Genomic DNA, 27,947 nt, shown 5'->3' on the forward strand with positions numbered 1-27,947 from the left:
GTGATACAGACCACAATGTTGCCAGAACAGGTTTACATCCGGGTTTTCGAGGTATTCATATCATGACGCTTTGCAAGATGGGAAATTTTCGAACGAAGAGTGAGTGGTTGCATTTGATTGACTGGCTGTGCAATAGAGTGGCTTTTCAACTAAAGCAAGTCTACGAGACTGGTGATGGCCCTACATTGTTTGAATTAATAAAGTGCGACTAGGTGACCTTCAGTTCTTGTCCCTTCCAAAATGATCCTCAGCATTTGAGTGTAAAAAGTGTGGTCTTCATGGCCCAATCGATCGTCGCATGATTTTAAAACCGTACGTGACACGAACTCGAACGATATGAACGTGTGTCTGCTCAAATCGTCTCAGCCAACTTTTGACTTCTATGTTGTGATTTTATAATAGTTGACAGAATACAACAGGATTTGAAACTTTAGTTGCAACCCAATGCTCAAAAACAAAAGAGATTAAAAATAATGATAACATTCTGAAGATTAAGGGGTAAGAATGACGACAATGCTCAGAAGTGGTGTAGATCAATCCTTGGTCAGGTCAAACGTATTTATTCTGCTTTCAAATTGCGCACGTAGACCGAGTCAGCCATAAGACAGTGAAACAGTTGTACTTTAACGAAATGTCCGTAGCCGCAAATGTAGCGTAAAAATGGTTATGATATACTTACCACCAGCCTCACAGGGGAAAGGGGGGGGGGGGGTGCATGCATAGGCCGGTTGCATATGGAAACTTGTTTCATCGTAGCGCGTGGAAGAATTCTTGGAAGAATTCCACCTTGAAAAACTGTCTTAATCTCACATGTGATAGGTGTCACATTCTGAAAAAACGTGGCGTTATTTCTAAATTTGGAACATATGCTTAGGCCCGTTCCCTTCACAATTTTGATAAGTTAGCCTTGGCATACCCACGTGACTGGGTTGATCAAATCTGATATTCTCGGAACTCGTGGAAACTGTTAAAAATCAATTGTTAATACTCGTTTTTTCCCTATCTGATTTCGTTGGAAGTGTATTTTCTCCCGGGTGCTACCCGGAAAGAAATGAAGAGAATATTGTTTTTGGTCACTTTTTAGAGAGGTCTATAAGGAAATTTTTTTAAGACCTTTCGTCAAAAGTGTGAATGACACTTGATGCACGCAAGTTGGAACTCTTGTGGCTGCAGTGCGTATTCTCTCTGCAAAATGAGGTTGTTCCGAGATGTTCAACTATTGACTGTACTTTTGGTTTCGTGCACTCTCTCGTTCTTAGCTGAAGGTAAGACTATTGCAGTATTTTAAACAGCATTCTTGTTTTTAACTTATTGTGGAGTAAAAATGAAAGCGTGATGTGATCAGATGCATATTTTGAGACATAAAAAAAGTGATGCTGCATGTTTGAAGCAAATGGCTGCTGTCAACGTTAACTTCATTCTTGCCTAATAGGAAATAACATGTACAGGCTACCAGCTATTAAAGACTGATTAATTAATTAATTAATTTATTTATTTTATTTTATGAGGACAAAATCTGGTCCAAAATGGAAAGGTTAACTTCACAGTGGTAAATGGGGACTTCGTTTATTGCACAACCGTGCAATACCCTCGTTCATTTTCTAGCTCTCGAAACGTACGTGTCCTTGCATCGATCAGCCATGGAAAAGAATCACTCAGTGTTCATGATTCGGCAGTTGTGTGGACATCAGACGTGACACAGAGCAGTTTTCGTGTATGTTTGTTGGAATCGGGTCTGGGTACAAATGGATCCTCTATCGTAAACTGGATCGCGTTTCGAGGCACTCCCTCTGGAATGTTGGACGGCGCCGCCTCCTTCAGTACATTCACCAGTGGTACAAAATGTGCAAGAGTTAACTTTGCACAGGTATGGCTCTTATTTAAATTGATAATCACTAAACGCAAATAATATGCGCATTGTCGGGTTTTTCTGAGAATTTCTTTCGGCATATTTGTGATAAATGGGAGAAAGTTCCTGTTTTTTTAGGTACATGTCAAATTTAGTCAAACCGTTGTGTAAATACATTGCTTTTATTCGAGGTTTTCTTGTAAGCTGGAAAGCAACCATCCACAACCAGCAGTTCTCCATACTGAGAATGTTTCAGAATTATTCGAATCTGGCAAACTTCCTGTTGACAGTGAACTGAAATTGCCATTGAAAAATATCCCCAAGGGATAGGAAAATATCTTTTAATTAATTGGTTCCGTTTAGAGTTCACGATTTTATCTGTTGTTCTTAAAAAAGACAGTACAACGCTCCATCAGAGTGGGAAAATGCCTCTAAATAATGTATAGCTTTATCGTTTCTTTTTGTACGTTTTTTTACCTCTGGGAAATTGAATCAGCAGACTAACTTCTTTGCCAATGTATTTTGAAACATTATATAGTTTTAAGGCGATGAGGTGACTCTAAAACACATAAATTTCTGAAAGAGAAGAGGAGTCTGAAGGAGAGAGAGTTAAATTCATAAATTTATAGTCATTTTTTGGTACTTCTAAGATCCTTTAAGTGAGCTAGAGATTGCGATTATCGTATGGCTGGTGGTTGTCGTTCACGTATAGTCATTTGTGTCTATGCAGGATTATAAATCCGTGTCAGATGATTTCCAAGCTGTTTATTTAACTCTGATCTGACTGGGATTTCTATGCCTTTCTGATTTCGGCCAACCGAAGTCGTTAATGTTTACTGTCAGATTATCGCGTTATTGAGTGCAACATTTGTTAGATTTCATATGTCAACGAGCCCGGAGGGGTTAGCCGATTAGGAAAGAAAAGAATTAAATTAGTCATTTTCCTTTCTGAAAAAGGGTCGCGGGGTTGAAGCTATAAGGCAAGAACGGTGGAATTAAACGTGGAAAATGTATCGAATTTCGTGGTTATTGCGTTGTACCCAGATGTCAGCTGGTTTTTTAAAATACCATGTCACACAATTTAATCATCTCCACTTTTCGTAGCTTTGATAGCGTGACAGTTGCTCCTTTTCCTTGCTAAGCACAATGTTTGCAGGCTATGTGAGAACTCTTTGCAAATTAATCCGAGTGAAAGTAAACATTTTTTTCTTTCCTTTCCAGCGCTTTTCTTCTGTCCCAAAAGTTCTCGCCACAGTACGTCACTCTGTCAGCAACAGGCCACAGGACGCCATGAGTATCTGGATCGAAGAGCTGAAGGGAGATTATTTCAGAATCTGCCTACGAGAAGTAAAAACATTTGACGGCAAGCATCAAAATTTGAAAGTGGTAAGTTAATCCAATATGTTTTGATTATATAATAGTTGTAGGAGCTTTAGGAAAAGAAAATGTGTCCTGGAAAAATATATCATGGACAGTTATGAAAAATACTTGTAGGTGTATCCGGTGTGCGAAAGAATTCTGTTACCAACGTAAAATAAAACTAGAACTGGAATTCTAGAAAAAACAGCAACATTTATTTTCGATTTTCAGTGTTTTGTAAATGAAGCTTTGGGTACCTGTCCTTGTTCCAAGATTTACATCTCCTTATCAGAAACGCTTGATCTTACAGCTCATTTCTGATAATATTTCTCCAATCTTGAACAAGACTTGCTTTTATTGTCGCTACGTCAGTTTATAAATATGATGGTATTTTTAAACTTTTGATCTGTAACATACTAGCTCAATTTTCTTTTTTTCAGGACTGGCTGGCATTTGTTCGGGGAGGCGTTCAACTTACATTCCAAGGAAAACTGCAATTTGAAAATGGTGGCGCTCCTCTTGAGCAAGACAATTTCGCATTTTGTAAGGTAAAGCTACCTTTTCTTTTTTCTCAAAGCTACAGACAAGTTAAAAGACGAGCTTGTTGAACATGGTAAACAGTTTGAACTCGTCCAGTGCCATCTCTGACATCATTGTATTTTTTGACAGGTGCATAATTTTACAGAAGAGTTTTATGCACCTCCAGTTGTCATGGTAACAGCTAATCATCTTTATGATAGCCAGAATGTGTATTCTTACAAACCAGAGAACAATGTCCTTAATGCGTGGATTGAGGTGAGCTGTCGATACATTAGTATACACTTAACTATCTAAACGAAGTGATCTTTCTTGTCATGAACCAAGATACAAAGGCATTCCAACGACATGTCATAAAAAATATGACGCTTCAATGAGATTTCCATCCACTGAAGACCACATGCACATGTGATGTTGGTAACTGGTCACTGTAAAGTAATTTTTGGAAGAGTTTAAAAAGCATAATACTTCTGTTTGCATTTGTCACCTCTTGATATTAATGGTTCGTTTATTTTCTTATTGATTGTACAGACTATTGGAAGATAGGAGCCTTGAAACTCGCAGATTCTCGCAAATAAACTATAACTGAGAGCAAAACAAGAAACTGATTAACAGGCTGTGACTAATAGTGGGACGGAGACTTGGGGACTGGGACGTGGGACGTGGGACGTGGGACTCGGGGACGCGGGGACGCGGGGACACGGGGACGCGGGGACGCGGGGACATGGGGACGTGGGACGCGAGCACGCGCGGGGACTCGAGGACGTGGGACGTAGGGACAGGAGGACGTGACAAACAAACATCACCTGATTTTTGCGCTGAATTTGTAAAATACAATTTTCGGCGGTCAAGTGAAAAGTAATAGGGACCTTAAGCACCGACGATGAATGAGACGACGATGATGAGTAAAACTTCTATAAGACTGGGTCGAGGATGTTGTTCAAGGCGTGAAAACCAAGTGCAAGTACATGTAAATAGAGCTCAGTCCTTGCAAACATCGACCTAAAACTATCGAAAAATTTTGTTATGTCTTCCTTTCACGAGCTCCTCGACCAGTTTCGCTTGAGCTACGAAAACGGTACTATCGGTGACAACGAACTTTCAGTCCTACATGAGGAATTTATGTCGAAAAATCTCGATTTCTCATAGGACGAACATGACAGGTTTTCACTCGGAGAGATTGACTAACCCGAATTTTCGGGCCGATATAATCTAAAACGACTTTCACGGTATAGAATTCTATCCTAAAAACATAAGCGAAAGCCTACATGTAGATAGGAACCAGAAGAAGATGAAAGAAAGAGTCATTTTTCAATTTCTGAATTCATTTAATTTCCTACTTTCGCTGACACGCAAATTTCACAACGGACAAATCGACAAACCCAAAATAATGTTATTACCAACGATTTCTACATCAAACTCGCCATAAAATCTAGTTAATACAAAGCTAAGAGGTTAAATAAATAACCAAATTTCATTTCAATAGTTTGATATAAATTTCTGGGTGAAACACTGCGTAAATAGATTAATACATACCCATGTTCGCTCAGGACGGCAAACCTGACGTTTTGACATTCTGAACTTCACATGGACGACGAGTCGAGCATGCATAGTAACACGGTAAGGGGAAATTTTACTTCCGGTCGTTGTCCTCCGGGTTCGTCGTCGTCGGTGCAGGGCCCCGTTTCTCGAAAGCCCCGGAAAGTTTTCGGGCCCGAAAAGCCATTTTTAGTTAATCGGTCTCAAAGACAGAGAGGTGTATACGCCTGAAACGTCTTGTACGAAGAGAACCTCTGTTCGTATTAAGAATATATGAATGAAACAGCTCTGCAGTCAAAACGTTTGAGATGTTGCTACGGCTTTTCGGGTGCGAAAACTTTTCGGGACCTTCGAGAAACGGACCCGTTGTCCCGAATATATGCTGGGGATCATCAGCTTCTGGTCTGCTGACAAACTCTCCAGCATATTAGATTACCTTTCACTTGACCGCCGAAAATTGTATTTTACAAATTTAGCGCAAAAATCAGGTGTTGTTTGTTTATCACGTCCTTAAGTCCCTACGTCCCGCGTCCTCGAGTCCCCGCGCGTGCTCGCGTCCCACGTCCCCACGTCCCCACGTCCCTGAGTCCCCGCGTCCCCGCGTCCCCGCGTCCCCGCGTCCCCGCGTCCCCGCGTCCCCGCGTCCCCGCGTCCCCGCGTCCCCGCGTCCCCGCGTCCCCGCGTCCCCGCGTCCCCGCGTCCCCGCGTCCCCGCGTCCCCGCGTCCCCGCGTCCCCGCGTCCCCGCGTCCCCGCGTCCCCGCGTCCCCGCGTCCCCGCGTCCCCGCGTCCCCGCGTCCCCGCGTCCCCGCGTCCCCGAGTCCCACGTCCCACGTCCCAGTCTCCAAGTCCCCGTCCCACTTTTAGTCACAGCCTGATTAACATGAGAATATCGTTTGTTACGTCTGTATGACATTTTGCTCGCCTAGACCTCGCCAATTCGAAAACTAATACATAAAAGTAGACAGCAATCCTCACCTTTTTGGGAAAGGATTGATGATTCACGAGTATGAGTTACTAGTCTATAAATTCCAGTTGCTTTTCTGTCAACAGGAAATAACAATTTCATCTTTTCGTGTGTGCGTGAAAGACTTGGCAGGAATGGAAAGTCGGCACGATCCTGTTACTGTTGATTATGCAGTTATTGGAGGTAATTAAATATTTGACTTCACTTCTACACATGCGAGACAAAAGTCAGTTATAATACTTCTTTGTGGACCATGTTTGAGTCACTTTGCTTAATCAGAAGAGAAATATGTTCGTAAAGCAATAATTGGCTAGAATACATGCCTTCCAAAAACGTTGTTGGAAGGAGGTTGTTGCTCTGGGACTCAAAGACTGCTAAGTTGTAAAATTAAAAGAAACTGGTTGGCAACCCAGTAAATTACGTATTGTTTATATATTTCTTTCACAGATCTTGATCCGTGTATCAACGTTTCCTGTAACTACTTCGCTGTTTGTAAGGCATTTGGACCCAGGGATGCGCGGTGTATATGCGTAGATAACTGTCCATCATACGAAGAGCCCGTATGTTCCTCTAATGGAACCACATACGACAATGAGTGCGTGTTCCAGCGAGAAATGTGCCATCTGAAAGCTAACTTCACTCTGTACCATCCGGGTGACTGTACAGGTAATGAGAGTAAATTTACTCTTGATAGAGTTACAAATGACAACCAAGAATACCAACGATCATCTACAAGGATGAAACCGGCTTACATGAAATGTAAAGTTAAAAACAATTAACAGACAGGGCAAACATAAAGTGGTTCTGTCGTTTTTTTTTCGAGTAATCAACTCACTGGGCAGGTGCAGAGTCAAAATGTGGATGGAAAGAACTGTTAAGTGTCTTCAGTAACAATTTATCTACAATGCGTTAGATTTTGGTGAAAACAGGGAAGTGAAAGAGTATGTTTATGAGTCTTTCAAGACTGAAAAGGTGTACAAATAATGCTACTAAAAGCGGCGTTTGGTTCAGAACTCTTACATCTGAAGCGATCAAGTTGTCGTTATGATATTATAAATTGTAAGAGAGAAACTCATGGAGTCCTATCTTGAGCAGTTTCATAGCTACTCTCACCTATGTTGTCATAGTTCCATTCAAATTAATAAGCCCTTTAACTAGCATAAAGTTGAATTTTTCTGGCACTTTCTTTTCCAGGATTCCCTTCTCAAAAAGGCCGTCATCGTCTCCGTCGCTCCCCAAGCTGGGCTGAAGCAGTTTGTGAACAAGTTCCACTAGCTCCTTATGTCTTCTATCCTGACAAACCGGTTCACATACAAGTTTCCGTTAATCACGTCAACTTCTCAGATCCCAGCTATGTGCATGAAGCCGTGGTGCTCTGGGTTGAGGACATCAGAGAGAACAATTTTACAGTTTGTGTTACACAGGCGGGAAGAAATGAAAAGAAAAATGGACAGGAGCTTGCCACAGTGGACTGGTTAGCATACCAAGGGGCCCCTGACGGGGGAGTGTCGGGAAGCTTGGACATGCCAACTTGGTGGACTGGAACAAACTGTCTTGCAGTGTCACTACCTTCGGTGAGATTAGCTGACTTAGTACGCCAGTCAAAATTGCATTTATGTTGTTGTTTTTTTTCTACATAGAACAAATTTTTATTGGAATACACATATCATTTACAATACTAACTAACAATACTTACAATACTGTACTAACATTACTTTAATTTGATTCCGGCTTACACTACTTACAGTATTAATGCAGTTACTTACACCACTTACAATGCTAACACTTACACTACTTATATTACTTACGATACAATACGCGTACTTCCGTTACTAACAATATATTATTAAGAACATAATTAGATTAATTGCGCTACTTACAATTCTTATTGTTGTTGGCGTCCGTCTGTCTCGGGAGACAATGGAACTTCGCACCATGATCCAGTTTGCGGTTGAGTTGCAGCGCCTGCTGTGGCTGTACGGGCCAATTGAGGTTGTGCAGGTGAAAGGTTTTGAGCCAGCTTTATTGGCGGGAATAGAGAGTCCAGAGTACTGAGCACACAGGCTCGGTACACCTGCATCTTGGTGTTTATGGTCAGGATGGGACAGACACTTATTGCCTGTCGGGCCGTGGCCTTTGCTGCTTTGCCGATCGGCTTGTCAAGTTCGACATCCAGGGAGAAGTTGCTGCAGATGTTGGAGTCGGGGTACGTGAAGTCCTCGACTACCTCGAGTGTGAAGTCACCGATGGAGATGCTTGGGGTGCTGCTAATGTCTTGGGACGTGATGTTGGTCTTTTTTACGCTAATAGTCAAGCCAAACTCTCTTCACGCATGGGCGAGGCAATTAATGAGTCACTGAAGCGCCTCCTCGGAGTGAGCTGTCAGAGCATCTGCGAAGAGCATCTCGCGTATGAGAACCCGTCGTGCTTTGGTTTTGGCACGAAGGCGGGACAGGTTGAAGAGACTGCCATCGTTTCTGGTTTGAAGATACATTCCGTCCTCTGGCTGGCTGAAGGCGTAGGACAGCAGCAGCGAGAGAAAGATGCCGAGGAGAGTTTGCGTCAGCACGCAACCTTGCTTCACCCCGCTCTTGACTGGGAAGGGATCCGAGGAAGATCCATCGTACTCGACGGTGCCCTTCATGTCTTTATGAAAATTAAGAGGTGATCATCCTCAGGAGCTTGGGGGACATCCGATCTTCTGTAGCAGACTGAAGAGGCCTTTCCTGCTGACTAGGTCAAAGGCCTTGGTCAGGTCGATGAATGCGACTTAAAGCGGCTGTGTCTGCTCCCGACATTTCTTTTGCAACTTCTGCTAGGAAAAGACCACGTCAATTGTTGATCTTCCAGCTCTGAATCCGCATTGTGCCTCAGGCTATACACGCTCAGCAAGTAATCGCAGTCTGAACAGGACTACCCGGGCAAAGGCTTTCCCAATAATACAGAGGAGTGAGATTCCACGGTAGTTGTTGCAGTCACTGCAGTCACCCTCGTTCTCCTACAGAGTGATGATGTTGGGGTCGCAGGTCTCGTTGGGCACATTCCCTTCTTCCTAGCGCTGCAGTGGCAGCTGGTGCAGGTAGTGGAGGAGAACTGCCTTTTTCCAGCCTCGATGACATTAGGCGGAATACCACCTTTTCCTGGAGCTCTTCCGCAGGCAAGGGAACCGATGGCCTAGCTGCGTTCCTCAACAGAGGGCGAGATTTCGTGCTCTACTATGACTGGCAGGTTTACGGTGCCCTCAACTGCTGCATCTGTGACTATGTTCTCTCTTGAATAGAGCTCCTGGAAATATTCCGCCCACCTGTATATCTGTTTGCTCCGGTCTTTTATGATAGTGCCGGAGGGTGACTTCAGTGGCATGATCTTGTTTATGCATGGGCCGAAGGCATTTTTCATTCCATCGTACATGCCACGGAGGTTACCATAGTCGGAGGTTCAGCCAGTAGTCGTTGGCACAGTGTTGAGCAATCCGTTCGGCATCGTCTTTGGTCTTCTTGGTTGCAGGGAATGTCTTCTCATAAGGCTCCCTCTTGTAGTTCAGTGATGAGTGCCATTTCTCTGACCTTTATTGCTGGTTCCATATCGGCAATGCTGGCTTCAAACCAGTCTGGATTCCGCCTTTCTCTTCTGCCGAAGGTGTCCCTGGCGGAGTTCTAAATGGCATCACGGACGTAATTCCACCTCTTTTCAGAGCTGTTAGCAGGGCAGTCTTTGAGGGCATCCTCGATGGAGTTGGCAAAGCGCCCGCACAGATCTGGGATTGCTGTTTTGACAGTGTTGATGTGAGGACGACCAATCTGCTTTGGCTGTAGACGCACTTTGCAGCCAACCAGGGAGTGGGCAGTGACGTGGTCGGCACTGTGGAAGCTGCGTGTGACGAGTACGCAGTAAGAAAAGTGTGAGTGATCTGAGTGATGATGAGGTCCAGCTGGGGCCAGTGGCGGGATGAAGGGTGCCGCCAGGAAGATCGGTAGTGGGGCTGGGTGGAGAAGAACATGTTAGTTATGCAGAGGTTGTGGTAGGAGCATAACTCTAGAAGCCTCTGTCCGTTATCATTCAAATTGCCAATGCCGAAGTGGCCGATGCAGCTGGACCAGAAATCGAGGTCAGAACCCAATCGGGCGTTAAAGTTGCCAAGTACGTAAGTTGTCCTATGGCAAGGTTGCCTCGATGGAGATGTCAAATTCCTTGTAGAACTGGTCCGTGGTCTTCCACAGAAGCCAGAATGTAGGAGCGTAAACACTCACTAGGTTTGCTGGCCCCAAGGAGGTTGGTGGCCGGGGAGGATGCGGACTCTACCACTGGATGGCCGTTCCACAGAGGACAGAAGGAAGTTCCTCACGGCGAATCCAATGCCATGCAGCCTTGGTTCCTTAGGTTTCTTGCCCTGCCAGAGGAACGTGTAGTCCTGTTCCTTGGGGCTGCCGTTTGAGGCTAGTCTTGCTTCCTGTGGTGCAGCAATGCCGATGTTTTCCTGGAATCATCAACTTGTTGCAGATCATTGGAGAGGCGAGGACACATTGCCTTGACATTTCAGCTTGCTAAGCGCAAGATGGGAGATATCTTCTTCCTGTCTTTGCCTGGTGCAGGCTTACAGTCTGCCTGTCGGTTTTTGCCCTAACTCCCCCAAGCACGCATTTAAGCAGGCAGACTGTGGTGAATCAGCACCTAACTGACTGGGTGCTGCCCAGCTTGGAGCAGGCGGTAGCTGACCAATAGGACTACGATGGTCCCATCCACTCTTGGAGACAACCCGTAGTGCCTGGACCTACGCCAATCGGTCCTGGCTTATAACTCGTAACTGCCTCCTCCTGTGTTGATTCTGTCGCTGCAAACGGCGGCACTGGAGTTACCTCTCCAGGGCCCAGGCCTGGATGAAGTATATGGAGATCCTGGGATACCCAGTCGTCAGAATTCCCCTCTCGCCCCCACCGATGTAGTCAAAAGGAATGCGGAACGATATATTGGCACCGGCCTGGCTGCAAGAGCTGCCGGAAGAAAGTCGATGCAACCACCTTAGGGGGTCCACTCCGGACTTTTCCTCAGGGTTGACTCCCGAAGCCTTTCCTGTGAAGGGGTATCCTACAAGGCAGCGGACGTTTGAAATCAGAGTTTACCTTCTCCTAGATGAACTGACTTTCCACGCTGACGAGTCCCACCAACCCGAAGCAACTGGTTCAGAGGCGCCTGTGGCCTACCTTCAAACCTTCTCCTGACAAAAGAAGCAGTTCCACCGGGCCTAGAGACTAAGCCTCACGAGCAGACCAGGAGCTGGGCTGAGTTGTCAGAGGCCTTTTAAGACGCACGCCATATGGGAGCATTTTATAAGCAGTGGCGCTTATCTCCACTGCCACCCAGCGCTATCACAACCTTGGACCTATAAGTATATCCTACTAACCAAGCGCTAGAGAGACATTTGAGATCTGTACATAAAAGACCAAGGGTCGATATTCTTAATGAGAGATTCCTTATGCTACCGAAAATGTTTAGAAAATACGTATCTCACCGGATCACAAACAGTAAGAGCACAGATGATCAGTGCACAATTCGTATTAAGAGTCAACTCAGCGTTTACAAACGCCTAACATCTTTCAAAAAACGAAGAAAAATTTGGAAGAAACTGACCAAAAAGTGTTCATTAGCTCTCACAGAAAAGCAAGCCTTCAAAATTGCACACTGGTAATCATCTGGTTCAGTGTTCACCTCCATTACTTAAAGAAGATTTAACCGACAATGGAGCAATCCGATTGTTTCATTTTAGTGGTTGGTCCACTGAATTAGCTTATTCGTGCAATAAAGCACTGAAGGAATAATATCTTTATAGTCAATCGATCACGAGAGAAATCCGTCACTGCTTTTTCACTTAACAGAATGCCTTAATCTATTACTTGGTGTTTATATTTCGCAGAGCAAGTTCAAATCAGTGCCCACTGTGCTTGTGTCAGCGGAGCATGAAAGACGTGGTGTGAAGCACGATGCCTCGTCTGTGTGGGTAGAAGATATCACAACAACGTCTTTCAAGATCTGCATCAGAGAATTACAGAACTTTGATGGAGCTCACCAAAGCATCCATGTGGTAAGCAGTTTGCAATTATTCATGGTTAATTCAGCGATTTGTATGGCTGTAATGAAGAATATATTCAGTTCTGTGAAGGGTAATGAAACGATTGAAGATATTTTAATCATCTCGCTCTCCCCAACCACTGAATAGGATTTAATAGCTTTTAAGTTCTTTCTTAAAACTTAATTTTCGATATCGAGAACGTCATTCAACTTGAAAGAGTTCTGCCTTGGCCGCAAAAATAACTTTTGCTTTTTCTCAAGCTTTTATTCTTGGCAAATTTGTTCCATCAAGGTGACAATCTGAAAACAATGATCTATTTGTTTTTAAAGAACTGGATGGTATTTGAAGAGCTTCATCGACCTCTGTTTAGAGAACATGGGTCTATCTACTTCGCTAACGGGAACAAGCCCTCCAAAGAATTCAACTATGCTTTTTGTGAGGTATGTTTTCCATGGCTTCAGTTTGTATTTGCTCGCTCGTAAATTCCCTCACCCTTGCATTGTCACTCCGCTCAGTAACTCTAGCACACCTTCCCTCACCTTAGCCTCCTCCGATTCGCTCCTCTTGCAATCGTTTAGAAATAAAAAATGCGAGATTCATTCTAAATAAATATGCAGTATACCTACAGCTTTTTCTTTCGTTTCATTAGGATGTTGTCTTTGCGAAGCGCTACAACGACTCTCCAGCAGTTTTGGTTTCTGCAAACCACTCAACAAACGGAGGAAACCTTAATCCTGCGTACAACTCCATATCAGCTTGGGCGGAGGTAAGATACCGTTTATCTTTATAATATCTAGGCACGATGCATTCTAAGTTATCGTAACTTATCTTCTGTTGTAATATTAACTTGTGGGTACCCCTCTGTGGAGTCCCTTACGTTTTCGTGGGCCGCCCCACATCTCGCGAACATGTGAGTTGGCTTATGTCGGACATTGTGTTGACAGTGTTTAACGTTGCGTTGAGTATTTGAGCCTTATCTAAAGCTATCTTACGACATGGTGTCAGAAGTGAAAACCTTTTAGAGATTGCAAGGAGTTTATCAGGGCTTGGCTGAGCGAGATACGAGAACTCCAGGTCCTTTGGTGCTCGATGCAAACGCAGCGGACAACTGGAGAAAGTTTTTAATGCAGTTTGAAATTTATCTTGTGGCGAAAAGCAAAGATGACAAACCGGACAAATTGAAGGTAAACATGTTACTTCACTGTGCTGGACCCGAAGCGATTGAAGAATATAGTCATTTTGTTTACAATGCTGGAGAAGACAAAGAATGTTATGCGGATGTTTGCAGCAAATTTAAGGCACTCTGTGAGGGAGCAAGGAATGTCATTTATGAGAGGTTAGTGTTTAATAAGCGTAACCAGAAAGAGGGAGAGCGAGTTGATAACTTTGTCAGCGAACTGAAACGGTTGTCGCTAACATGTGAATTCGGCGAACTGCGAGATTCGCTAATAAGAGATCGAATTGTGGGAGGTGTATTATCTGATGAGCTGAGAGGGGAACTGCTAAAGAAACCTGATCTAACCCTACAGAAGGCTCATAATTACTGTCGTACCTTTGACGCCTCAGAATTACAAAAGTCAAGCGAGCGAGCGTCATTCAAGCGAGTGCTGGAACTGAGCATTCATTAGGAATTCAGCCTGTTAGAAAGTCAAAAGAAGCTGACAAGACAGCTGCTCGTTCTTGTAAGTTTTGTGGTTACAAGCACCCATTTACTCGACCATCTCGTTGTCCCGCATTTGGAAAACAGGGCTTAAAGTGTAAGAAAGAAGGTCATTTTGCCTAAGTGTGCCCAGGGAATGTAAAAGAAGGTTCGAAAGTTAATTTAGTGCAACAAGAAAGTCCACCAGACCTAGACACTCAGAATATGAATAAGGAGGTACATACCTATTTTGGATCTATTGAACTAGACAGTGTTTCCGATTCCAGGAAATCAACAAAGAGCCTTATCACTCTTAAGATTGAAGGGCAGAATGTTGAAGTAAAAGCAGACACAGGTGCAGAGGCTACCGTCATACCCTTTCATCTGTATAAGAAAATCTCCAAAAAACCTCTCCAAAAGATTCAGCAACCCTTGAAAGGCTGGCTTGCAACTAAGCCCATTCATCCAAGAGGCTGTTTACGCCTTCAAACATCAATACAAGAATCGTCAAATGAACCTGTTGTACCTTGTTGTTGACGGGAACTTTACACCCTTATTGGGATGTGATGCCTGCTTGGATTTAGAAGTCCTTCAGTTTATGAATCTCCAACTGATAGATACACCAGTACCTAATCCAGCCATGCCGGATACGCCAAGAGCACGTGGAGACCAGACCATCTTCCAAAAGGACCCAATATTGAGGGAGTACCCAGATTGTTTCAGTGACAAACCCGGCACACTTCCAAACAAAGTACATCTGGAAGTTGATGCTTCAGTACCCCCAGTTGTTCACCCTCCCAGGAAAATTCCAGTTGCTATGCTGGAGCCAGCACGAGAGAAACTCAAAGAGATGGAAGAAGATGGTATTATCGTGAAAGAGGATGAGCCTACGTCGTGGGTCTCATCAATGCTAGTTATTGACAAAAGAAAGGTGAAGGATAAAAGAAAGGACACTCCACTGTCAAAGGATGAAGTCAGAATTTGTATTGACCCAAGAGATCCAATGGTTACCGTAGAAGAAGTTGCAAACCGACTTTCAGGTGCAAAGAGTTTCACATCACTTGATGCATGCAGTGGATACGGGCAACTCCCCGTAGATGAGGAGAGTTCCATGCTCTTGACTTTTAACACACCGTGGGGGCGATACCGATTTAGAAGACTCCCTTTTGGTATCTCACCAGCCCCTGAAATCTACCAAAGGGAGATGGACAGACTATTTGAAGGGGTTCCTGTTGAAATCATAGTGGATGATTTCCTGATACATGGTAAAGATCAGCTTGAAGTTGATGACAAATTGAGAAGAGTACTTGACAAGAGCAGGGAGGTAGGATTGAAGTTCAACCCTAAAAAGGTGAAGCTTAGAGTACCAGAAGTAAGTTATGTTGGACACCTGTTCTCATCTGAAGGTTTGAAACCAGATCCGGAGAAGATCAGAGCCATTAATGAGATGCCACCCCCAGAAGACAAAGAAGGTGTACTTCGCATACTAGGAACTGTGAATTACCTGGACAAATTCATCAAGCACAAGGCTGACATACAAGAACCCATATCGCAACTTACCCAAAAAGATGCAGCATTTGTTTGGGAAAAGCCACAACAAGAGGCCTTCGACAATCTGAAATCAGTCATCACGAGTGCACCTGCACTAGCTTATTCTGACAACAGCAAGGAAACAGTGCTAAATGTAGATGCAAGTAGTAAAGGCCTTGGTGCAGTGATCTTACAGGACGGCAAGCCGGTTGCATTCGGATCCAAAACACTAACTAACTGTGAGAAAAGGTATGCAAACATCGAGAGAGAGCTGCTTGCAATCGTCTGGGGCGCACAGAAATTTCACACCTATGTATATGGGCGCAGAGTAATTGTAGAGACAGATCACAAACCCTTAGAGTCTATCTTCCGCAAGTCTCTGAATGATGCTCCCCCCAGGCTACAAAGGATGCTATTGAAACTTACCAAGTATGATCTTGATGTGCGATATGTCCCTGGAAAACAGCAAGTCATCTCAGACTGTCTTAGCAGAGCACCTCTCAGTGATACGGAGCCAGTCAGTGAACCAGAAGATGTAACTGGGATCAATCTTATTGAGGAGCTCGGATTTGAAAGCAGCACACTGAAGAGATTTAAGGAGACCTCCAGCATTGATGAAACCTCGAGAGTAGTGATGGAGTATGTCTTGAAAGGGTGGCCGTCTGAGAAAGAACAGGTTGATGAGTTTGCTAGAGAGTACTGGAGTTTTAAGGAAGAGCTGAGTGTGGAGGATGGATTGCTGTTTAAATCAGACCGAATAGTCGTCCCAAGACCACTGAGGGCTGAGGTGCTGGATGAAATCCATGGAGCTCATATGGGAGAAAGTAAGAGCCTTAGCTTTGCCAGAGATTACGTCTTCTGGCCCTCAATGACAGCCCAGATCAAAGACAAAGTCAGCTGCTGTTCAATTTGTAATGCCTTCCGCAACCGACAACAAAGAGAGTCATTGCATCCACATGACATCCCTGGATTACCTTGGGAGGTAGTCGGGACTGACTTGTTTGAATATGGAGGCCAAACATACTTGTTGGTCACTGACTTCTATTCAAAATACTTTGAAATTGAATTACTGCGTCAGAACACTGCCACCTGTGTCATTAACAACCTGAAGAAAATATTTGCAAGGTTTGGAGTCCCGGATAAGGTTGTGACCGATAATGGTTCCCAATACAGCAATACCAGGAATCTATTCGACAGCACTCATGAGTTCAAGCAATTTGCTGAAGATTGGGGTTTTTGCCACACAACGAGCTCTCCAGAGTACCCCCAATCAAATGGTGCAGCGGAGAGAGCAGTGCAGACAGCAAAGCGCATTTTGAAGAAGGCTGCAGCTGACCAAAAAGACCCTTTTGAAGGGCTGTTGAAGTACCGCAACACTCCATTTGAAGATATCGGCGTGTCACCTGCACAGCTGCTGATGAGTCGGCGCACACGCACAATGATACCAACCCATCGACGTCTCTTATTACCGCAGGCAGTGGATCCTGATAGAGTAGTGAAAGCGCTGCGGCTACGTCAATTTGTCTCTAAGAAGAATTACGACAAACAGAGTAGAGATCTGCCTCCACTTGAAGCTGGGGACAAGGTGCGAATTCGGCCAAATAGAGATAGAGAATGGCGTGAAGCAGAAGTGTTGCCACGATCATACTTAGTACAGGATGAACGAGGGTGTGTCTATAGAAGAAATCGAAGGCAGATAATCTCAGTCCAAATGATCATCCAATGAGACCACGGCTGCATGATCCTCCTTCAAGTCCCCAGTGTGCTGACTCTCCAATATGTCCATCATCACCTTCTATAAAGGACTCAGCACTAGAACCAATGGAATCAGCAGAAGGACCAAGAAATGCAGAACGATCACCTATTACAACCAGATCCGGGCGACAAGTTAAAAAGCCCCAGAGACTCATTGAATCCTGTTAGAGGGGAGATGTTGTAATATTAACTTGTGGGTACCCCTCTGTGGAGTCCCTTACGTTTTCGTGGGCCGTCCCACATCTCGCGAACATGTGAGTTGGCTTATGTCGGACATTGTGTTGACAGTGTTTAACGTTGCGTTGAGTATTTGAGCCTTATCTAAAGCTATCTTACAACATCTTCGCTTTCGTAACGTGTTTGAGCGCATTTGTGTGATAGACTGAGGGAAATTATAAATAAATTTACTGAAAGGCAATGCTGATAAAGTTAGCAAGACCGAGCACAATCTTTCAATATCAAACGGAGCATTAATTGGGTGAATAGTACCGAGGTGCAACGTCTGGAAATTATTGTGTCAATTAATGAGGCATGCTTTCTTTGAAATCAATTTTTCTGGTGTTTGGGCTCAGTAACGCTGGTCATTAGGTGATTTTGTGGCTGTAAGACCTGCGTATTGAAGATTTCTTCTTTCTTTGCAGTATGTAAACAAGACTGGATTTAGAGCTTGTGTGAAGGAGTTGTTTGTGAACCAGCATGATCCTCTGTCAGTCTCATATGCAATCATGCCAGGTAGAATGTAAAGGAAGAATAACGCTAGAAATGAAATTTCGTTTATCATCTTTTGTTCCTATAAGCTTGGTTGACAGGCACTACGAAAACCGTAGCGCAAGACAAGCTAATGTAATCGGGGGCGACACAAGCATAAGCGCAAGAACAGACACAAGCACGAGAAAATAGGAAATATTTCCTTTATCTTGGGCTTACTATTACTTGAGTCTTCGCGTCACTGTAGAGTTTTATTCGAAGGTAATCTCAAGCTTTCCTTTATCCTCCTGGCAGCGTCTGAATATTGGTTTACAAGTACGACGCACACTGATTTCTAAGTTCGATTCTGATCAAGATCAGATGGCAGCGAGCGTGCATCCTTATGTCACTTGTGCTTATGCTTTTTTTTTGTACGCGTTACCTTTGAGCTCATACTTGCGCTTTCTACCGTAGTAAGGCCGTACGTGTAAACCAGACTTCACCCTGGCTTAGTTGGACGACGTCTGAGTTTGCGTTTTTTTTTTCTCGTTGCAACTGCTGAGAAAGGAACAGCTTATAGTTACATTTAAGAGAGGCCCCTTGTAGACGATGACAGAAACCCCTATAAACATTTTAACCTTTAAGGATGGTGCCTACTAAATACAAGGTTTTTGCGCCAGGTAAGGACCACGTGAGAAAAGTAGACCTTTGCAAGGGTTATTAGTATCCACAAAGAAAAATTGGGGTAGCCACGCATTTTTTCGAGATAATTAGCTTTGAATCTCAATAAAAATGCTGACATCAGCATTTTCTGAAAAAAGAAGGAAAGGATATTTCTACAAAGATTTCCTTCGAATTCGCCTTTACTAACAGAAAAGCAAGCACATTTATAAAGATCTTAAAGCTGCATGGTAAATGGTAGCATAAAAACCATTTTGATAGCAAAATCGTTGCAACAGCGCTTTTAGCGTCTTTGACATCCTTCCTCTAGTTCAGCTAAAATATAGTCTAAATACCTCTTGCTCACAACCAGAAACTAATCACGTGTTGAATAGGCTTGCCACTTCCATTTCATAACATAAAATTTTTCATTTCATTTCATAACTTTCACGGTACACGTTACATTTTTTCCTGTCACCTCCCCGGTAAGTAAAACATTTGCGTATTTCGCACTTTTTTTGCGCGGACACTACGCCATCTGCAGGTACATGTTTACAGTTGGATTTCAGTAGAATTCTCCACAGAAAACAGCTAGTTTTTCAGCTGGATGACGTTAACGTTAGTGGTTAGCGATATGCTGCTAAATTTGTGTTCCTGGTTGAAGTATGGGCTCATTAAACTTGATTTGGTCACAGAAGGAAAATTTTGCTTTCTTTTAGTCGTGTACTTGGTAGCGTAGTTGATTGCGTCAATGTCAACCCCAGCGCGCGCGTGGTGCTTAAACCATGCCTTACGTGATGCGCAGAAAGACAAGTATGCGCATTAACAAAAGTAGGCACCGTCCTTAAGTAAAGTTTGATTTTCTATGCTTTTTCTCTTCACTAAGATGTGTGCGAACCGGGCTGGAGTTTCTACAATGGCTCCTGTTACTTTACCAGTGAAACTTGTGAGACATGGTCCAACGCCAGTACAATCTGCAGGAACATGGGGGCTAATCTACCCGCCATTGAAACTCAAGAGGAAAATGTGTATATACAGCACAGACACAATGGTGATAAGGCGTGGATTGGTTTGAATGACATTGCCACAGAAGGATTGTTCTCCTGGGTAGATGGCTGTCCAAATAAATTCCGCTACTGGGCCGAGAAACAACCGAACGACTTTAGAGGGGAGGACTGCGTACACACTCTTGGTGCTAAACATGGATACAGGTGGAATGACGTGGACTGTTCTACATGTCATCAGTATACTTGTAAAAAAGGTAATAAAACTTTAGCTACTGTTATTAACTTGAGAAAAAAAGCAACATTGTACATCTCCGGTCAAGTTAACTTTTTCAACAGAAATGTATAAGCAGCGTCTTTGTATTTGCTTTCTCGATTATTTTCGTTTGCTTAAATGTTGTGCTGCTTTTGAGTAAGGCACCCCAGTCGAGGATAGTACACTTTTCTCATCGACTTGATTCAGTGGTTCTTTTATCACTCTACATGGAGGAATTATAAGATCTTAACACAAGTATCAACATTCTAAACCGAAAAATCCCCAGGGATAGAGCCTTATTGGCAAGGGCGCAGCGACCATATACGCACGTACCATTTGCATACCTCGGGAAATCCAGAAAAAAATATAGTTATATTTCTTTATAGCGGAGCCCCATGGCCATATAGGAAAGAAAAGTAAACCCATGAATTGATTTTCTCATGGTTATCATGGCTAGCGGTATTGCTCGTGGGCGCGTACGGACGACAACGACGGAGTCGCGCAAGATGGCGGCCATGCTAATAGGCTGACAGAGACATGCACCCTCGGTTTGTAGCATCCCTCTTTAATATTGGACATCCATGTTACGGTCAATTGACACCTGTCAAAACAAGGTATCCGCTGACCAGTATTACGTTACCATATCGCGGGATCAAGTTTAGAGCTCATCGAGTTCACGTTTTTTTGAAGTTGACTGCTGTCCAATTGCTGGTTTTCGATTAAATCGCGGGCTCATGTCAGGTTAACTTGTTGGCCGGGTTGTTCGGAAGCCGGCTAACGCTAACCCGGGATTACAAAAGTTAACCGAATTATAATTTTTTTTGTATACAAATGTTTTCCCCTGCTTTTGTGTTGTGTATTTTGAGGACCTTGATTATTCAAACTCAAAACAGAAAGCCAAACAACAGAAACGGAAAACCTCACCGTAAAGTTACAAAACTCAAATCAAAATTCTCGCATATCCTGAGTTAGCTTAATCGGGCTTTAAACAACCCGGCCCAGGAGCTCCGCTTTTAGGCTTGGCTAAATCTATATATATTAGGCCAAAAGCTTCTTTGATAATTCAATAGACTGGTTTGACAGCCTCAAGTCTCTCCTAGTGCTCCTACAATCAATCATCCAAAAGGTTGAAATATAAACAACATAAGTTACTAAATACCAGGAGCCATAATTGGGGACGGAGACCGTAAGCGCGCGCCATTTCAAGTATTGGGGTTGTCCCCATGATATGGGACAATAATTCCATTTTTAGAACAAATTGCGCCATGACCTGAGGCACACGCGCGTACATGCTGCGAGGATTTCTGCGGATGTCGCACGGGGGAAATGGCGTCCGAAATTCCCGAAATGTTTCATGTTTTTGCCCCACAACTCAACGCGTTTACGTCTGTTGGAATTTTGCTTAAGTATTTTCGTCGTAAGCTGCTCATGTTTGAGTGAAGTAAGACAGTGTCGAATTTAGGTATGTTCCGCTGTAAGCTTATATATATCGCTGACCAAGTTGTGTTCCGACGGATGCTTCTTTTGCATGAGCTGTACATTACTCCACTTTAAATTTCACATATGTTGAAGATTAACAGCTTTTCCATTACACAGCAAAAAAAAAAAAAAAAAAAAAAACTAGCTGGATATGTTTAGATATAGCAGAGCTTCAGGACTTCATGGTTTCTTAGCTCCTCTTACCACACGCTTGCGAGGAATAGACCATTTTACTGTTCTCTGCTCAGTGACCTGGCCTTTGAATGGCAGCGAGGCTAGAGTTGACCTTGTTTTGATATAGACTTCACTGCTTTTGTCATGTAAATGCACCTAATTAGCATCAGAACAACTTGTTTTACACAACAAAAGCAGTTAGGTCTGTATCAAAACAAGGTCAACTCTAACCTCGCTGCCATTCAAAGGCCAGGTCACTGAGCAGACAAGGTAAGGTAGGTAAGGTAAAACTTTATTTATGCAGGGTGGCCCATTCAGCACAGTGGCTGGTATCCAGAGGGACCCTGCTAAATACAATTTCTAAAAATATAAAACGTCTAAAACTGTAAAATGGTCTATTTGCCAGTCTATCGCGACCGAAAAGTAAAACAAAATAATTGCCAGTTTGAGTTTCGCTTGAATTGTAAGCAACGCCTGTTGTCTCATCAAGGCCCAATAACTTTACGTCCGTAGATGCTACTCAGTTTTATTTGTGTAAAAATCCAGTAAATTCTCCGTTGTCGATGAATGAGAGCGCCCGTCGATGCGTGTTTTGTACTGTCAGTAAACATGACAAATTGGACTTCCGCCGCACTTTCGTGTGAAAGCGTACATCGAACTCAAACAATAACTCTATAGTTTTAAATATGTTTAAGATTGATAAATGTTTGACAACATATTATAAGCTAAGCTGGAAATATTTGAATAAAGCAGAAATAATCAGCAAAGTTACAATGACGCTTTCTTTAATCAACTTCGAATAACGATTTCGATTTTGTTGATCGAGTTATCAAAACTCCTTGTCTATTTACATTTTCGCAGTGTAAAACTTCACTATGCTTATGTTGAAGAAACACACATGATGTTAGTAGCCTTTTTTGCGTTAGTAAAATTTTTTGCAGCATCTCAGCACAAAAGATAACGAGAGAAATCTTTGTCAAGAATTGTTGACAATTGAAAACAATGACTCGGACTTGAAAGTGCACGAGCTGCACTATGCAAATGAGCTAATTGTACGCGTCAGACTTTCCTTTCAAAAACTTTCGCAAACTCACCAAACAAGCAGAAACAATCAGAAACCATCAAAACAGGTTTTGGTTATGATTAATCATTGTCTGAGAAACTCACAAATTAGCTCGATACCAGAGTAGAGAGTTTTCTTGCTATATTCTTAAGTCAGAACAAACGCAAAAACATACGCGTATAAGCTTACAACAAGCGCGAGCAGATCTTATTATTCATTCCCAGCGCGAGGTTGAAGTCTTGTTTTCAACCCTGAAAAACCCACATTTTCCGTTAGCTCACAGCATAAAACTACATATAAGCGCCCTGGTTCGTATTCCCTGCCTTATTCCCTGCCATCGCGGGGAAAAATACGCAAGAGAATCTCGCAACTCTCACCATTTGATCACGCAACGTGACAGCATCCACGCGAGAGCCCCCGACATGTGCGTGGATCCGCGCGGATATATGACGTCAGGATGGCGTAATTTGTTATAAAAATAGAAAAATTGTCCCATATCATAGTTGCGCGCGGATCCCAAGACTTACGGTCTCCGTCCCCGATTATGGCTCCTGTAAATACTCAACTTTTTCTATGTTTTGATTTATGAAACTGTTTCCTGGAAAGCGTGTGAAATGGCACTTCCGAGCCCTAAAACAATTTCCTGGGTGGGGCCGGGAGGGAGAGGGTGCATGCCCCTAAACGCTGTTAACGGAGACAACATTTATAGAGCCGTTTGGAACTGGCCCCGTCAGGTTCTGTCTCAGGGTCTCTTTGCTTTCTTTGCTCCTTTTTGACGCAGACTTTTTCCTTGCCGATTCGACTTTCCGTCTTCCCCATAAATTTCCTCCAAGCTTTCCGAGGATGTGTAAAGCACAAAGTCATAAATGCCGCATTGAAAACGTGTATGCCATCAGCACTGTTGAAACATCCAGTTGGTTAGTTAGGTCTCATACATTACGTTATACGCCTGGTAACAGATCAGGTACGAAACTTATGTATTTTTTTGTTATATCTAGATTACGATGATTGTACTAATACTCCGTGTGAAAATGGTGGAACATGCATTAATGGTAAGGGAAACTTTCGCTGTGTCTGTCCTCGCAATTACAGGGGAAGCAGGTGCGAGGGTAAGTATCAATCCGAAAATTCATTTTCCGATATATACTTAAAAGTTGTTAATAAGTAGGATGGTTGTGAGGCAATCAGGGTTAGTCAAAAATTTAAAAGAGAAATACTTGCATTGCAGATTTTAACTCATGTTCCAGTAGTCCCTGTCTGAATGGTGGAACCTGCACTGATGGAATCAATGGCTACACGTGTTCCTGTCCTTCGTCATTTCATGGACAGCAGTGCCAAGGTTTTCTTAGAATATAAAATACATAATATTTAGTTTTGATGTTGAGCTAGTTGAACCCCCCACCCCCCCCCCCCCAAAAAAAGCAGCAGTTTTTCAACTTTACAATACAGATTACAAAAAATTGGAAAATGCCCATGATATCCAAGACTGATCTATATGGACAATCTATCCTTTTGTCCGACCACGATATCAATAGCCAATGTTATGCGCATGTTCCTCTTGCTCAAGTTCAAACGTTATCGTGCCTTAAGACCCTTTAGCAGTTAGGGTAAATTAACACTGTTCTCATGTCACATTATCCGTTAACAGATAGAAATGAATGTCAGTCCAATCCTTGTCAAAATGGCGGAACTTGTGTAGATGGAGTCAACAGCTTCACGTGTTTGTGTGCAAGTAATAAAGCTGGGGCAACATGCCAAGGTATTTGAACGCTGTCAGAATAGTGATTTGTCTCGGAATTTTCCTCTATTCTAATTCTAAAAATGAACACCCTCTTTCTTTTCGCATCAAAGAGGAGGCACAGATTTCCTGTAAGAATCATCAGCAAGCTGGACGAAGCTCATCTGGGACTTACATTTTGAAAGTTGCCAATGCTACATTCCAAGTAAGTATTTTCTGAGATTTTTCTTAAACTTTGAAAGGGTGATTGCAGGCACTATAAACTAATGAAAAACGCACAAACCTTTATCTAGTAGTAGTTTAAGTTCTAAATGTAATTCGTGAGAAATAAAGTATGTTGTTGGCCAATCGATAAACTGTAAAAATATTAAGGCTTCGTGCTTAAATCTTCGCCGAGTTTAAAGCGTCGTCTACACGAGCAATTTTTATATGTGACAATTTTTATATGACCAATATATTTGATCGAGTAGATGAAACAGCAAATATTTGTCAACAGTTCATAGTCTAGCGCGCCACTAATGACTTTGGACAGCAGGGATACGCAGAAACAGGGCGGACCTGCTTAGGTCGCCTCCGAAAATCTTCGCGCTTACAAACGTATTTGTCACATTTTATGTGACGAGTCGTCTACACGAGCAATTGTTTTGTTTGTGACAACTTTTATTTGTCACATAAAAGCCAGCTTTTCAGCAAATATATTAGTCACATAAAAATTGGACAATTTTCCTCATCTACACGAGCAACTAAGAACTGTCGTATAAAAATTGTCACGTAAAAATTGCTCGTGTAGACGAGGCATAACTGCATGTGTTGGATCTTTTCAACCCATCGGCAGGGATATGAGTTTTCTTGTACCTCTGAGGGTTGCATAGAGCGATTTCTAGATCTTTGTGTAATAGTTGAAGAACGAAATTCTTGGAAGATTCTTAAGTTAATAAATTACGACTTCCAGGTTGCTGCCCTGGGGGGCTTAAAAAATTTCCTCACAACCCTTTAGAGTTTTTAAGAGCTGTTCGTGTACCAAGACAATAGAACGACACTAGCTCCCTCGATTCTCCGGTGACATTTTTTCTCAGTGTCATCAAATTAAAAGTTTCTCTCTTATAAAGTGTATATAGGCATTTCTAGTTACATTTTTCAGAATTTTTCAGTTTAAATAGATTCACTTAAGACTCACTTTGTCTGCTACTTCCCATTTGTACAATCGTACAAGTTGTAGTAACTGCTATCCGTATAATGAGCATGGTAGCGAAAATTATCAAGGCTTGAGTTTTCTTCCTAATGCGAAGTTTTAGGTGTATACTCAACCAATCACTTTCGAAACCAAAACCAGTCCTGCCTTTATTGACGTCACATGCGTTTTTCGGCGCTTAGTTATAGTGCGGGTTTCCAGTATCCGCACCGAGTTCTCATTGGTTAGGTTTAAGTTTGTTTTGATTGGCTACCAGTTGTGAGAGTTTTCTTGTCGAAACTCAGTGGGCCTGATATCTAAATAATTTTACCAAAATGCGCACTCACGGGGTTACGATAATCTGTTTTTCTATCAGGTTTATTGCGACGGTGGATGGACACTCATTGCTCGGTTTTCAAACGCTGACACAAAAAACTGGATGAGAGATGATGCTTACTGGTGGTATGACATCCAGACTTCACAGGGGTCCCCTACAAGCACGTCAAGTAACTATGACATGATATCTGAAGCGTTTTGGAGAGTTAAAGGAAGTGAGATCAAAATCACTCGCAGTGACGATGGCTCAAACACTGCTCTCCTTCGTACGTATTCTAACTGCCTAGCTGGAGACACGCTCAGGGGATTTTTGTCCAGTTATGGTAAATTTAGTTACAGTAACGTTTGGTCAGACGATCGATGTCTTGGAAGCTGTCCAGTGTATTATGGAGGCTCGTATAGCTCTACAGTTGGCTTCAGTCAAGCAAGTTGTAGCAGCAATATTCAGGGAAGCCAACTCATTGGTTTCTGGTGTCAATGGAGTACCGGTGATGGTTCGGTGATGATGATTGGAGGAGGAGGTGGTGGATGTAGCCGTGCAGATCATGGTATCGGCATCACGGAAGCCAACAATGGAGGGTTTGTGTGGTCACAGTCAGGAGAGCATGATTTTGGAGATGAAGCCAACCGCACACCCACCTCCTCTTACTCACTGAATTTGTGGATTCGTTAAACATAAGAATATTACCAAGTTATTAACGTAGCTCATGATCTTTTAATTACGCACCTTTTTTGCATGGCCACATGACAAAAAAAAAAACAAAAAAAAAAAATACAGAAACGTTCATATTCAAAGAATGTATTGAAGAGAACGTTAATGAAAACGAAATTGCTTACTCCCTGCCAGTGATAAGTAGTACTTTCGATGTTCATTAGTTTTAAGATTGAGAGTCTACGATTTTTGACGAACAAGAGTGTTTGCATTCCAGTACGAGTTTCACTTTTAAATTTTTATCTGATTTGTTTTTCGGAGTCAAAATTTGTGCTAACGGGGTTTTTTATGATGGCAGAAATACATGGTATATTTACTGCATACAACAATGATTGTACCAGTTGTACAACTTAGCAGAACACAGTCCAGTCCTTGAACTCCATCCCCGTTCTGGGTTCAACCCCTACATAAAAGAGCGGTGAAAGGAGAGTTCAAGGACTGCGCAGCTAAGCAGAACACCACACAGCTTTACACTATTTTTTGACTTAACGAGCACAAAACCGAACTTTCATTTCGCTTCTTTTTGGTAGTTGATAAAATTACTTCTAAAACTATGGGTTTTTGGCTTGGATCGAACGTCGATTTTTCTCATGTTTTAAATCTAGTTTAAATTAATTTGTTCCATATTTTCAGCTTTTAAATCATTTATTTTGCATTAGATCTGGCACCAGTTAAATTTTGAGATGTAACCTAGTTTAAGCCAGTAGAACAGGAGCTGGATTAAATTACTGTATCGAACTGTAGCTGTGATTAGCACAGTGCCATTGACAATATGATTAGTCTTTTGTCGTGTTAGAGTTAGTTAACCTTGATAATTACCATGATTGGACTAGGTAATCAAGGTATTGAGTTACGTATAGTGCAACACGAGGATGACGAAATCGTATAACGCGATTTTAGAGATATATGTATAGATCTGGCAGCCATTTTACCAGTGAACATATTTTAAGGAACCAAATTCCGTTATGCAAGCTAGTTCAGTTCGTTGAAGTAGCATTACATTGCTCGTTCCGTTGTATGATGTGATTGGCTAATTCAGTGCCACATGTTGAAGAGTTTTCAAAGTCCTTGAGAAAGGCAAAGCTTGGTGTTATTGAGACCAAACGGGAAGTTTACTATAAATATGCGTGGATCATTTAGCGCTATTCATAACATTTCATTAAAATAGTTCAATGTAACACTACAAGTTACCGCCATAGAAAATAATAAAAGAAATGCTCTCATTTAATTTCTGTTTTTAGGCTTGATTTGCGCTGATCTCTCGAGTACGCGAGTCGGGTCTACAAGTGCGCGAGGGATCCTTTCTTGAACAGTGGCTAGTAATCAAACCTATTTCGTTTTAAGTGGTATCTTTTAGGGGTCTAATAAAGCTCAATCAACTCCCATATTAGTCTCCTTTAGGAGTTAAATTCAAATTTTCCGAAGAA

At 42.6% G+C, this 27,947-nt stretch overlaps 1 protein-coding gene and 1 pseudogene across 1 annotated transcript; both read left to right on the plus strand.

The window, feature by feature from the left end:
- The first annotated feature begins 705 nt into the window (after window positions 1-705).
- Window positions 706-27,748, plus strand: LOC149118657 (uncharacterized). The gene is made up of 18 exons (XM_089270592.1): window positions 706-1,265; window positions 1,509-1,867; window positions 3,071-3,235; window positions 3,649-3,756; window positions 3,878-4,003; window positions 6,336-6,432; window positions 6,697-6,915; window positions 7,444-7,823; window positions 12,161-12,328; window positions 12,646-12,756; window positions 12,966-13,082; window positions 17,882-17,972; window positions 19,474-19,848; window positions 23,562-23,672; window positions 23,792-23,902; window positions 24,212-24,322; window positions 24,415-24,506; window positions 25,849-27,748. The coding sequence occupies exons 1-18, from the start codon at window positions 1,142-1,144 to the stop codon at window positions 26,479-26,481; spliced, it is 3,498 nt and encodes a 1,165-aa protein (XP_089126718.1). The 5' UTR covers window positions 706-1,141; the 3' UTR covers window positions 26,482-27,748.
- Window positions 13,119-14,111, plus strand: LOC149118658 (uncharacterized; annotated as a pseudogene).
- Window positions 27,749-27,947: the final 199 nt, after the last annotated feature.

Source organism: Orbicella faveolata, unplaced genomic scaffold, assembly GCF_042242905.1.
Source record: "Orbicella faveolata isolate gen_17 unplaced genomic scaffold, um_ofav_v1 contig_1, whole genome shotgun sequence".
Lineage (NCBI taxonomy): Eukaryota > Metazoa > Cnidaria > Anthozoa > Scleractinia > Merulinidae > Orbicella > Orbicella faveolata.